The sequence below is a fragment of the Pan paniscus genome, chromosome 5, assembly GCF_029289425.2.
Source record: "Pan paniscus chromosome 5, NHGRI_mPanPan1-v2.0_pri, whole genome shotgun sequence".
Classification (NCBI taxonomy): domain Eukaryota; kingdom Metazoa; phylum Chordata; class Mammalia; order Primates; family Hominidae; genus Pan; species Pan paniscus.
Genome location: NC_073254.2, coordinates 145837365 through 145851710, shown reverse-complemented (window position 1 = coordinate 145851710; position 14346 = coordinate 145837365). Strand labels below are relative to the sequence as shown.

Here is a 14346-nt window from a genome sequence, read left to right as displayed (position 1 = left end):
AGTAAAACGAAGACAAATGATGGATATGAAATCTTCACATGTGTAGTTAGGAAAAAAAACATTAAGAAAAAGTAATCTGTGTATGGAAAAGTGTTGGGCTGCCTTTGTGAGAAATAACTTAGTAGTCTGTTACTTCCACATTGTCAAAAAACCAAAACAGATAGCAAAGGAAAAGCAGAGGATTTCATTTATTTTTTTAAAGTTTCTTTTGAGTTCAGGAGGGAAAACTATGATTTGAAATGATTAATATAGACATTACACATTTTATATTGGAAGCTAAATTCATTCTTTGTACTGCAGAGGTTCTCTTTAAATAAATCTTTGACTACGATAATCACAAAATGAGCTATGCTCTCTTATTTAAGTCTTTTATGTTTGTTATAAGACCTCCCAAGTATAATTTTCTTAAAATTCAACTTCAATATCCAAGATCTTGGTATTCACCTTTTATATTAAAACATTACATAATCATAATAATATATTTTATCCCAATTTAGTCTTGTCCCCCCTTATTTATAAAATGTGGCCATCTCTTTCCAATCTTATGGCTGCACAGCTATGTTTCAAATGAAGAACTTCCCGACACTGAAATGTTACCCATATTTGTAAAATTTCCATTTCTATCTCCATATTCTTAGAAGCAAAGATGTTCACTATTCTAAGTTTAAGAAATAATGAATTCCTTTAATATAAAAGAATCCGGGCGGGGTGCTGTGGCTCACGCCTGTAATCCCAGCACTTGGGGAGGCCGAGGTGGGTGGATCACTTGAGGCCAGGAGTTGGAGACCAGCCTGGCCAATGTGGTGAAACCCCATCTCTACTAAAAATACAAAAATTAGGGGGGTGTGGTGGCGTGTGCCTGTAATCTCATCTACTCGGGAAGCTGAAGCATGAGAATCACTTGAACCTGGGAGGCAGAGGTTGCAATGAGTCGAGATTGCACCACTGTGCTCTAGCCTGGGCAACAGAGCAAGACTCTGTCTCAACAAAAAGAAAAAGAAAAAGTATCCTATGATATAGTTCATGTCAATTTAATATATTTTGATATTGTAATATAGACCAAACATCTTTTAATACATTTATAAACATTCCAAGGTGCTTGCATCAAATTTAACTTAATAACTAATTTTGAAAAATATATTAAGACACATTTTCACCAAAAAATTCCTTAAGAGTTTACCCAAACAGAATAAATGAAAAAGGAGTACTTTATATATTAGTAAACACAAATGAAAGCACGAAAGGGCTCAGTTCACTCGTTCTAGAAGGTTTTTTTGATGCTTAATGTGTGCCAGGTGCTGCGCTAGGTGTTGGATCTAGATTTATCTGATGCCATCTGCCTCAATGTAATCACTCCGCTTCCTTTCTCCTACTTCCCTCTCAAAAAACAAGGCATTTTTAGAATCAGCACCATGTTGTTATGAGGCAATTCTAGTGACTCAATCTTTCTGAAGCATCCTTTATTAGTATCTGAACTGTTGTGTTTTCCTAAGTGTCAGGAGATGCAATGACTTATTACCCAAGGATTAAGTGAGGCACAGATAAAAGTAATTTCACAAGTAAAAACATTATTTTATCGAAATACACTTCTTTGGATCAGGCAGATGATGTTATAGATGTGGAATAGATAACCACAGAAAGTAATTATTTTGTTATATATTGCTTATAGAACTTCATATTTGTCTAATGCTTTTGATTTTTGCAAAGCCCTTACTTTTACTTTATTTTCAACTCTCTTTATTTTCTGGTTATTAATATTAAAAATAACTATGTGTAATATACAAAAAACTGCCTCACAATTTCTGTAACCAGAGAAAACAACTATCAACATATTGTTACATATCCTCCTAGTCTTTTTTTTGATACATTCATTATTATTTGCTGTCCATTAACTTTTCATTTTGGCTCTCTGTGCATTCACTGGATTACTTTTGTTTTACACAGGCAGATTCATCTGACACCTGTAAGTAGCAATTTGTAGGCCTTTCACATGAAATCTAGGCCCCTCTAGACAAATCTACCTGGCAGCTCAAAAACATCTCCAAACATAAATTCATTATCTTCTTTCCTCCTCTTGAGCTTCCTAGTCTGTCAATTTTTGCCTCTGTTTTTTTTTCCTCCCTCACACACTACACTGACCATCAAATGCTGCTGTGTGCCCCTTCAGGGTGCCCCTTCCCCTAAGCCCTAGTCTCAGACCAGCACAGCTTGCCTTCTTCATATCAGATTCATCACAGAGTTGATGGTAAACTAAATGTAGAGCAAACAAAAAGTAAAGAATTTCCTTTTCTCTTGACGTTCTCCTCCAACGGCTCTTCACTGACTACAAGGTAAATACCAAATCCTTAGCAAGCCAACGAGATCCTCCCATTTTCAAGTCTCCCCTTCCCTCCCAGACTAGAGCCACCAAAAGCAGCAGTGAACTGGGATGCTCTTGACTTGAGGTCTGATGCTCCATCTAGCGGTAGAGAACATCGCCTTGGGATGGGGCTGAGAAACACGCCAGGTCAGACACTGGGAGAGCCAACAAACCTGCCAAGATGAGAGTTTGTCACCTCTAGTCAGATTTGGAAAGGGTCAAGGAATGTTGGAATTCCACCTAGAGGTTTTATCTAAGCACTGGCTTCTCCTGAGGAAATGCCTCAAACCTCCAAACCGGTTGCTATCATTGTCATTCTTGAGAGATGGTAAGCTTTAATGGCATTTCTTTCTTTTTTTTTTTCAGAGACAGTGTCTCGCTCTGTCACTCAGTCTGGAGTGCAGTAGATTTGTGCACCTTCCAACTCCTGGGCTCAAGCAATTCTCTCACCTCAGCATCCCAAGTAGCTGGGACTACAGGTGTGTGCTACTATGCCTGGCTAATGTATTTTTTGTAGAGGCAGGATCTTGTACATTGCCTGAGCTGGCGTTGAACTCCTGGCCTCCAGTGATCCTCCTAACCTTAGCCTCCCAAAGTGCTGGGATTACAGGTGTGAACCACTGACCCTGGCCACATTTCTTTACTTACTGCTACCAAATAAATCACAGGATACTTCTGACCCAACGACTACACTATTACCTATGTTCTTCCAGAGTTTTCTTGAAACTCCAACAATTAAAAATAAAGTATTCATTTATCTATGTATTAACTATTCCTTTCAATGCACACTTAAAGAGCACATGTCAAGCTGAAGACACTACACAAAGCTAATACTCTAGGGTCTAAGTCACCCCAGCCTGTACATAGGTAATCAAATACATCCATGATAACAATGCAGAAAGGAAGTCTAACCTGGACAGGGACAGGGAGGGCTTCTGGAAGAAATGATGACTGAGCTGATTTTGTTAAGTCAGGTAAGAGCCAGTCAGGTAAAGAGTGAAGCACACTGTTTCAGACTCAGCATTACACACGCGACAGAGTATACCACATAAAAAGGTTATCCTACTACAGCTAGAAATCATAAAAAAAAAAAAAAAGCATACGCTTTGGGGTCGGGTGCAGTGGATCATGCCTGTAATCCCAGCACTTTAGGAGGCCAAAGTGGGTGGATCACTTGGAGTCAGGAGTTCAAGACCACCCTGGCCAAGATGGTGAAATCTCGTCTCTACTAAAAAAAATAGGTGGTAATAAGTGCTGCATTGTGGAAAATTAGCCGGGCATGATGGCGTGCACCTGTAATCCCAGTTACTTGAGAGGCTGAGGCAGGAGAATCGCTTGAACCCCAGAGGTAGAGGTTGTGGTGAGCTGAGATTGTGCCACGGCACTCCAGCCTGGGTGACAGAGTGAGACTCTGTATAAAAAAAAAAAAAAAATGCTTTGGGAGGCCAAGGCAGGAGCATTGCTGGTCAGACTTCGAGGCAGGAAGACTCCTCTAGACTAGAAGCTTGAGACCAGTTTAATAGTGAGAACCCCATCTCTCTCTCTGAAAAAAAAAAAATATATATATATATATATGTATGTATGTATGTATGTGTATATATATAGCTGAGTGTGGTGTCATGTGCCTGCAATCCCAGCTACTCAGGAGGTTGCGGCAGAAGGACTGCTTGAGCCCTGAAGTCAGAGGTTGCAGTGAGCTATAATCCTACCACTGTACTCCAGTCTGGGTGACAGTGCAAGACCCAATCTCAAAACAAACGAAAGATATGAAATGCAATTTTCCTTAATCCTCTTCCTCTTTTTGGAAATAAGGGATAATATTTAATATTTACATTTTAAGAGGAAGTTTATTAATAGCACAGAAGTGTCTTTCAACATGTTGACAGTTATAGCTTTTTATAAAATACTGAATAGCTTGAGATTAAAAACATCCATTAAGACATGTAATACATTATACTATCATCTTAGCCCACTGTAAAGCTACAAACCACATGCTTTCAGCTGCTGATAGATCATCTGCCTGTACGGTAGCAACATCAGTAATGCAGCTTTTATTACTACCTCAAAGGTAGTCCATTTTATCTTTGAATACTGTTCAAACACTGTTGGAAGGTTTCATTAAACATGGATACAAGGTATGTTTCCCTTACCTCGGACCAAGTTTAGGACACCCCAGAACAAGTGTCATTGCTCTGTTACAAGGCCGCATTTCATTTACCATATTTGCCATGTGTTCTTAGTGACTGCCCTTTGCTTTCTCTCCCTTTCCTAGCAATCTCAAGTATGCCATGACCTGTATGCCATGACATATGTCTTCCAACACTGTTGGAAGGTTACATTAAACATGGAGACATGGCCGGGCATGGCGGCTCACGCCTGTAATCCCAGCACTTTGGGAGGCCCCATCTCTTAGATCAGGAGGTCAAGAGATCGAGACCATCCTGACTAACACGGTGAAACCCCGTCTCTACTAAATATACAAAAAATTAGCCGGGCGTGGTGGCGGGTGCCTCTAGTCCCAGCTACTCGGGAGGCTGAGGCAGGAGGATGGTATGAACCCGGGAGGCAGAGCTTGCAGTGAGCCGAGATCGCGCCACTGCACTCCAGCCTGGGCGACAGAGCAAGACTCTGTCTCAAAAAAAAAAAACAAAAAACAAACAAACAAAAAAACATGGAGACATAAACATATGTCTTCCTGTAACTTTGGTATTAACGAGGACCAAGCTGAGGGTGGCCCAGAACGAGTGTCATTGCTCTGCTACGAGACCACATTTCATTTACCGTATTTGCAGTATGTTCTCAGATACTGCTCTCAGTTTTCTCTCCCTGTCCTAGCAATCTCAAGTATGCCATAACCTGTATGCCATGCCAAGTTCTGATTCCTGGCACCCTTATTTATTTCATTTATTTGCATTCTCTTTGAAACAAAATCCATGTGTGTATGTAATAGGACAGTAGGTGTGAGATGGATGATTCAGGTCAAGCTAGATATGCCACTTCTGCGAATGCAGTTTCAGATGCACGGGTTATTCTGAGAAACTATATAACACTGTGGACTCATTTCAAGATTCCCTTTAAGACTCCCAAGTGTCTGAGGTCAGGAATTCAAGACCAGCCTGCTCAACATGGTGAAACCCTGTCTCTACTAAAAATACAAAAAATTAGCCGGGCATGGTGGTGGGCACCTGTAATCCCAGCTACTTGGGAGGCTGAGGCAGGAGGATTGCTTGAACCTGGGAGGCAGAGGTTGCAGTGAGCCGAGATCATGCCATTGCACGCCAGCCTAGGGTACAGAGCAAGACTCTGTCTCAAAAAAAAAAAAAAAAGACTCCTAGGTGTTTGTTTTTGTTTTTTTAACAAAACAAAAAAACTTGCTAGGCCAAGTCTCCTCCATTTTCTACTGTCTAGCAAATGCCAAAAAGTACAGGCATTTCTATCAGCATATTTATGAATATGTCTACATACATTAAGAAAAACATTTCTCATAAAGAGAAAGTGACTCTTCATTAGATAAACGTTTAGTAGTACACAATACATTCTGGACACTGTGCTAAATGCTGGGAACACAAATTTAAATGAGACATTATTTTAGTGTGATCCCCTTACACAAGATTATGTATGTAAAGCAAGGGCCGGGGGCACATAGCAGCTGCTCCATAAACTGTTACCATTATTATGATCAATCACAAATGATAGTCTTTTAAAAATTCTTATGGATTTTTTAAATGAAAATACTGCAGTAACGCCATGAATACTCACCAATACTATAATATCTCTTTAGTTCTGTACGCCTGATCTCCTTTAACTGATTACTTTTTCTCTTTTTTTTCTCATCAGTCATATATTCCTCTTCCACAGCAATGTTGCACTTGTCTGGCTCTAAAACTACTGTATTAGCATCTTCCTTCCCAGTATGAGTCCTTGCAGCTATAGCTGAGGCTGTCTCTGCATTTTGTTTGGCTTGTTTTTTCTTTTTCAATCTAGGAAAGAGGGGAAAAAAAAGAAAAAACATTGGAGAGATGATTTGCTGGTAGAAATCATATTAATTTCATGCTGCTGGACTTTGAAAACTAATGAACTGATACAGAAAACACTTTCCTTATAATATGGTTCATTACATGTATTGTTCTTTTTTCTTTTCCAATCACTTACAAATTCTTACATGGAGATCTGTGGCCTTTCTTCAACTTGATATAGTCAATATTATGTCTCATAAAATTATTGAGAACTGCCATAGGCCTGAGGAAAAATGAGATTCTTCCATAGGCTATGAAATTTTGAGTATTTTTAAAAATCACTATATATGGTTATGCTACTAGAATGCCATGTTTGGAAGATTACATTTTAAGAAAATGCTTCTGGTTTCAGTGGTACTTTTGACTAATGGGCAAGCACATTTGTAAAAACAAGTCCTTTGTAATTGGCTCACATACTGAGTAAAAGGATTTGGCAAGGTGTGAACTGGGTCACATACGAGTAATTCTTTTCCGTTAAACATATGGCAATAGCAGTGAAGAAAGAGCTGCATTTCCTAAAATAGAAAATGCCATAATGACAATACATGATTTTCATTATGATTACTGATAGCTGGCTGATTATTTGATTATTAGTTAACATATTTGATGTTACAAATTCTTTACTCCTGAGCCAAAGATATGTAAGAGATAAAGTTAGCATAATTCACTGAAAGCCAATACCTCAAAATATTTTCTGTAGACACATCACCCTGTAATTAATTGATATGTCACTCTGTACTTGATAGTCGAGAATGTTTTTGCCTTACCAGAATCTAAGTGCTTAGAGAACAAGGGCCTTGGCCTCTAGTATATGTTGTACTCTACTCATATATAAATATGTATTTTTAAATTATGTCCCTTTTCCCTGTGCCTAGATAGAAAGTATCTAGGGACAGTTAGATTTCTCTCATACATTTCTATTTCCTTCACCCTCTTCAGCATATGTCCAATTTGATGTTGGGCAATGGATGAGGACCTGTTTGGGTAGAAAAATGAGATAACTGTAGGATACACAGGGACTGAAATTTGATATTTCACTGCATTGCTCTGTGATGTCAAACAAATCAATTTGGCAGGCTAGAGAGGTCCCTCCCTGAGGCTACAACACGTAAGAGAACTCTGACCTCAGGCTAGGAATTTCACACCTTGAGCCTTAGTTTTCTTATATCTTAAATGGTGATAATTGTACTTCCTTAGGTCTCTAACAGGATCTTTTATTAGGCTTAATTGACATAATATATGTCAACATATAACACAAACAGAAACAGAAATAGTAAAATATTCCCTAATACAATCATAAAGACATGACAACTAAGCATGGTAAGAAAAATGAGACATTCAGCTTTGGAGATAAAGGTCCCATATTCCAACAAGGTATTTTAACTAGGCTATTATTCACTGAACACTGAGCAGCCAGGTTCTTAGATATTCATTGGCTAACAAATTAGTATATGGCATAAGAGACAGAGCAGCAGAGGAAAAGTCATAGATGAATATACTCCCTATCTCTTAGTTTAGCTATCTTTTAATGTTTGTTTAAAAGACCAAAACTGGAAGTCCTAACCAGAGCAATCAGGAAAGAGAAAGAAATTAAGAGCATCCAAAATAAAAAAAGAGGAAGTCAAACTATCTCTGTTTGCCAATTATACAATCAAATACCTAGAAACCCTGAAGACTCCTCCATAAGACTCCTAGATTTGATAAATTCAGTAAAGTCTCAGGATACAAAATCAATGTACACAGATCAGTAGCACTGCTATACAGCAACAATGACCAAGCTGACAATCAAATCAAGAACTCAAGGACAGGCAGAGAAAAAAGAAAGAGAAAAAAAAAAAAGAACTCAAAATATCTCTATAAGGAAACTTACAAAACACTGCTGAAAGGAATTGTAGATGACATGAACAAATAAAAATACACCCCATGCTCGGTGAGCCATGACCACACCACTGCACTCCAGCCTGGGAGACAGAGTGAGACCCTGTCTCAAAAAAAAAAAAAAAAAGAAAAAAGAAAAAGAAAACAACTGATTAAAAAATTGGAGAGCTCCCTCTCCCCTCTCCCCTCCCCCCTCCCCCCTCTCCCCTCTCCCCTCTCCCCTCCCCCCTCCCCCCTCTCCCCTCTCCCCTCTCCCCTCTCCCCTCTTTCCACGGTCTCCCTCTGATGCCGAGCCGAAGCTGGACGGTACTGCTGCCATCTCAGCTCACTGCAACCTCCCTGCCCGATTCTCCTGCCTCAGCCTGCCGAGTGCCTGCAATTGCAGGCGTGCGCCGCCACGCCTGACTGATTTTCGTATTTTTTTGGTGGAGACGGGGTTTCGATGTGTCGGCTGGGCTGGTCTCCAGCTCCTAACCGCGAGTGATCCGCCAGCCTCGGCCTCCCGAGGTGCCGGGATTGCATACGGAGTCTCGTTAACTCAGTGCTCAATGGCGCCCAGGCTGGAGTGCAGTGGCGTGATCTCGGCTCGCTACAACCACCTCCCAGCCGCCTGCCTTGGCCTCCCTAAGTGCCGAGATTGCAGCCTCTGCCTGGCAGCCACCCCGTCTGGGAAGTGAGGAGCGTCTCCGCCTGACTGCCCATCGTCTGGGATGAGAGGAGCCCCTCTGCCTGGCTGCCCAGTCTGGAAAGTGAGGAGCGTCTCTGCCCGGCCGCCATCCCATCTAGGAAGTGAGGAGCGCCTCTTCCCGGCCGCCATCACATCTGGGAAGTGAGGAGCGTCTCTGCCCGGCCGCCCATCGTCTGAGATGTGGGGAGCACCTCTGCCCTGCCGCCCCGTCCGGGATGTGAGGAGTGTCTCTGCCCGGCCGCCCTGTCTGAGAAGTGAGGAGACCCTCTGCCTGGCAACCGCCCCGTCTGAGAAGTGAGGAGCCCCTCCGCCCGGCAGCCACCCCATCTGAGAAGTGAGGAGCGTCCTCCCTCCTCGTCTGGGAGGGAGGTGGGGGGGTCAGCCCCCCGCCCGGCCAGCCGCCCCGTCCGGGAGGTGAGGGGCACCTCTGCCCGGCCGCCCCTACTGGGAAGTGAGGAGCCCCTCTGCCCGGCCAGCCGCCTCGTCTGGGAGGGAGGTGGGGGGGTCAGCCCCCCGCCTGGCCAGCCGCCCCGTCCGGGAGGCGAGGGGTGCCTCTGCCCGGCCGCCCCTACTGGGAAGTGAGGAGCCCCTCTGCCCGGCCAGCCGCCCCGTCCGGGAGGGAAGTGGGGGGGTCAGCCCCCCTCCCGGCCAGCCGCCCCATCCGGGAGGGAGGTGGGGGGGTCAGCCCCCCGCCCGGCCAGCCGCCCCGTCCGGGAGGGAGGTGGGGGGATCAGCCCCCTGCCCGGCCAGCCGCCCTGTCCAGGAGGTGGGGGGGGCGCCTCTGCCCGGCCGCCCCTACTGGGAAGTGAGGAGCCCCTCTGCCCAGCCAGCCGCTCTGTCTGGGAGGGAGGTGGGGGGGTCAGCCCCCGGCCCGGCCAGCCGCCCCGTCCGGGAGGGAGGTGGGGGGCTTAGCCCCCCGCCTGGCCAGCCGCCCCATCCGGGAGGTGAGGGGCGCCTCTGCCCGGCCGCCCCTTCTGGGAAGTGAGGAGCCCCTCTGCCCGGCCAGCCGCCCCGTCCGGGAGGGAGGTGGGGGGGTCAGCCCCCCGCCCGGCCAGCCGCCCCGTCCGGGAGGGAGGTGGGGGGTCAGCCCCCCGCCCGGCCAGCCGCCCCGTCCTGGAGGGAGGTGGGGGGGTCAGCCCCCCGCCCGGCCAGCTGCCCCGTCCGGGAGGGAGGTGGGGGGGTCAGCCCCCCGCCCGGCCAGCCGCCCCGTCCGGGAGGGAGGTGGGGGGTCAGCCCCCCGCCCGGCCAGCCGCCCCGTCCGGGAGGGAGGTGGGGGGGTCAGCCCCCCGCCCGGCCAGCCGCCCCGTCCGGGAGGGAGGTGGGGGGATCAGCCCCCCGCCCGGCCAGCCGCCCTGTCCGGGAGGTGAGGGGCGCCTCTGCCCGGCCGCCCCTACCGGGAAGTGAGGAGCCCCTCTGCCCGGCCAGTCGCCCTGTCCGGGAGGGAGGTGGGGGGTCAGCCCCCCGCCCGGCCAGCCGCCCCGTCCGGGAGGGAGGTGGGGGGAGTCAGCCCCCCGCCCGGCCAGCCGCCCCGTCCGGGAGGTGAGGGGCGCTTCTGCCCGGCCGCCCCTACTGGGAAGTGAGGAGCTCCTCTGCCCGGCCACCACCCCATCTGGGAGGTGTACTCAACAGCTCATTGAGAACGGGCCATGAAGACAATGGCGGTTTTGTGGAATAGAAAGGGGGGAAAGGTGGGGAAAAGATTGAGAAATCGGATGGTTGCTGTGTCTGTGTAGAAAGAGGTAGACATGGGAGACTTTTCATTTTGTTCTGTACTAAGAAAAATTCTTCTGCCTTGGGATCCTGTTGATCTGTGACCTTACCCCCAACCCTGTGCTCTCTGAAACATGTGCTGTATCCACTCAGGGTTGAATGGATTAAGGGCGGTGCAAGATGTGCTTTGTTAAACAGATGCTTGAAGGCAGCATGTTCGTTAAGAGTCATCACCACTCCTTAATCTCAAGTACCCAGGGACACAAACACTGCGGAAGGCCGCAGGGTCCTCTGCCTAGGAAAACCAGAGAACTTTGTTCACTTGTTTATCTGCTGACCTTCCCTCCACTATTGTCCTGTGACCCTGCCAAATCCCCCTCTGCGAGAAACACCCAAGAATGATCAATAAAAAAGAAAAAAAAAAAAAAAATACACCCCATGCTCATGGACTGGAAGAATCAATATTGTGAAAATGACCATACTGCCCAAAGCAATCGACAGAGTCAATGCAGTTCCTACCAAAATACCAACATCATTTTTCACAGAATTAGAAAAAACAATCTTAAAACTCATATGGAACCAAAAAAGAGCCCAAATAGCCAAAGAAATCCTAAGCAAAAAGAATAAATCTGAAGGCATCACATTACCCAACATCACATTACCCAACTTCAAATTATACTACAAAGCTATAGTTACCAAAACAGCATGGTACCTGTATAAATGTAGATGTATAGACATTGCAATGGAACAGAATAAAGAACCCAGAAATAATGCCAAATACTCACAACCAACTGATCTTCGACAGAGCATACAAAAACATAAACTGGGGAAAGGAAACCCTATTCAATAAACAGTGCTGGAAAAACTGAATAGCTATATGCAAAACAATGAAACTGCATCCCTTATCTCTCACCATACATAAAAATCAACTCAAGATGGATTAAAGACTTAACTCTAAGACCTGATACCACAAAAACTCTAGAAGAAAACCTAGTAAAAATTCTTCTGGGCTGGGCGCGGTGGCTCACCCTGTAATCCCAGCACTTTGGGAGGCCGAAGCAGGCAGATCACAAGGTCTAGAGTTCGAGACCAGCCTGATCAACATGGTGAAATCCCATCTCTACTAAAGATACAAAAATTAGCCAGGCATGGTGGCACGTGCCTGTAGTCCCAGCTACTCAGGAGGCTGAGGCAGGAGAATCGCTTGAACCCAGGTGGCGGAGGTTGTAGTGAGCTGAGATTGTGCCACTGAACTCCAGCCTGGGCGACAGAGAGAGACTCTTTCTCAGAAAGAAACAAACAAACACAAAAACTCTTCTGGACATTGGCCTAAGCAAAGAATTTATGACTAAGACCCCAAAAGCAAATGCAATAAAAACAAAAATAAATGGGACCTAATTAAACTAAAAAGCTTCTGCACAACAACAACAAAAAGAAAAAGAAATCATGAGAGTAAACAGACAGAATGGGAGAAAATATTTACAAACTATGCATCTGACAAAGGACTAATATCTAGAATCTATAAGGTATTCAATCAGCAAGACAAAAGCAAATAATCCCATTAAAATGTGGGCAAATGACATGAATAGATATTTCTCGAAAAAAAAAGATATACAATGGCCAACAAACATATTTTTTAAAATGCTCTATATCACGAATCATCAGGGAGATACAAATTAAAACCACAATGAAATACCACCTTATTCTAGCCAGAATGGCTGTTATTAAAAAGTCAAAAAACAATAGATGTTGGTGTGGATGTGGTGAAAAGGGAACACTTATACATTGCTGGTGGGAATATAAATTAGTACAACATTTGCAGTATGGCGATTTCTCGAAGAAATTAAAAGTAGATCTACTATTCGATCCAGCAATCGCATTACTGGGTATCTACCCAAAGGAAAAACAGTCATTATATGAAAACAATACCTGCATGTTTAAGTTTATTGCAGCACAATTCACAATTGCAAAGATATGGAATAAACCAAAGTGCCCATCAACTGATGAGTGGATAAAGAAAATGTGGTCTGTATACACCATGGACTACTACTCAGCCACAGAAAAGAACAAAATAATGTCTTCTGCAGCAACTTGGATGGAAATGGAGGTAAGTATTCTAGGTGAAGTAACTTAGGAATGAAAAATCAAATATCAAATGTTCTCGCTTATAAGTGGGAGCTAAGCTATGGCGATGCAAAAACATATAGTATGATAATGGACCAGAGGAGGGTGGGATGTGGCTGAGGGATAAAAGCTACATATTGGGTACAATGTACATTACTCAGTTGACAGGTGCACTAACATTTCAGACTCCACCACTACATGATTCATCCACATAACCAAAAACCACTTGTACCACCAAAGCTATTGAAATAATCATATAATCAATAATAAATAAATAACCAAAAATCACCAAACAATTGGAGACTCATAAAAAGGAATTATTTCCATTAAACATATTATTTTCTATCCTCAGATTTTAACTTATTTTTCTGGTAAAGGAGTAGGTTGCTCTAGCAAAATTCAGATAATGCCCCTAATAAAACAATTTCTCTCCTGATTAAAATTTCTCTTCTGATCAAAAGTCCTGCGTGAGGCTCAAATTATTCTGCAGCAATCTAGATACCACACAGAGCTTGTCTCTTTACATTGGGAGGCTTATCTATGCAGAGAGCTCATCTCTTTCTCCAAAATGATGGGCTGATTCTGATGTATTGGCTGATCAAAAACATGTTTGGGATTAACTTTGTTGCCCCCTTCCAAAGATGATTCCTTCTAGGAGAAAAGAGATGTCAAATACTAATATTAGTTCTATGCAGCCTGAGATATGCTGCTTCTTAATCTTTTGAATTTTTCCACTTTAAGTTGATTTAAATGTCCTCCTTTCACTGTCCCCACGATAATTAAACTCACTCAGATCTGGGGCATGTGCTTTGATGAACGGCAGCACTGTTTGGGGACATCTCATTAGAGACTCATTTTCACTCATGGAAATAACAAAATGGGATACATTGTTTTATTCTTTTTCTCCCTTTTCTACACAGACTATTATTGTCAACACATATAGCCAAACACAGTTGTTACTTCAGAAAAAAAGCTAGAAAATAGCAATCCCAAAGTTGTTTAACAGCAGAGTACCATTTAATACCTTAGAAATTCTACAATCAGATAATCTTTTGTTTTGACTAAAGTACTCATGAGACTTTGTTTCTCTGGAGATTATCAATATAACTAGAATATTCTGATCTTGCAACTGGAAATCAGACGTGTTTCTGGAAGCCCTCTGTAAAATCCTTCCTTCCAAGTATAGAGATCAATTTCTAACACTTTTTACAAAGGGGAATAGCTGCCAACCTGAGAAATTTGGTATAGTTAATGCTCTTCAAGCATTCATTTTCAGGGCTTTAATCTTTCAGTCCTTACCTTTTGTTTTTCTGTCAATATCTATCTTGTTAAGATAGTCTCACAATATGGATTTGCTATCATTAACTTAAGATAAACTGAAAAAAATTGGTCTTGCAGAAAAATGAACTCCCATTATTTCATCTAAGCATTTTTCATGACCTCAAATATACACTGATTTTATACTGTGGGCTAAAAATACACTTGGCAAATCATCTTAAATGATGAGTGACTGAAAAATAATGAAGTGCATTTAAGATTTGATTGCTGTGAGTACAAGTGGGAAAAAAACC

General features: G+C 43.6%; 1 protein-coding gene across 8 annotated transcripts in view; it reads right to left on the bottom strand.

Moving 5' to 3' along the window:
* Nucleotides 1-14346, bottom strand: part of NCOA7 (nuclear receptor coactivator 7) — a 146958-nt gene that overhangs the window by 69817 nt on the left and 62795 nt on the right. For 6 of the 8 annotated variants that reach the window (XM_034962810.4, XM_034962808.3, XM_063605449.1 and 3 more), the window contains one exon: nt 6119-6339. In XM_034962810.4, the coding sequence (XP_034818701.1) occupies nt 6119-6339 (221 nt within the window). Of the gene's footprint in view, nt 1-6118; nt 6340-8245; nt 8496-14346 lie in introns of those variants that run through there. The other 2 variants (XM_034962811.3, XM_063605450.1) reach the window with 2 other exon arrangements.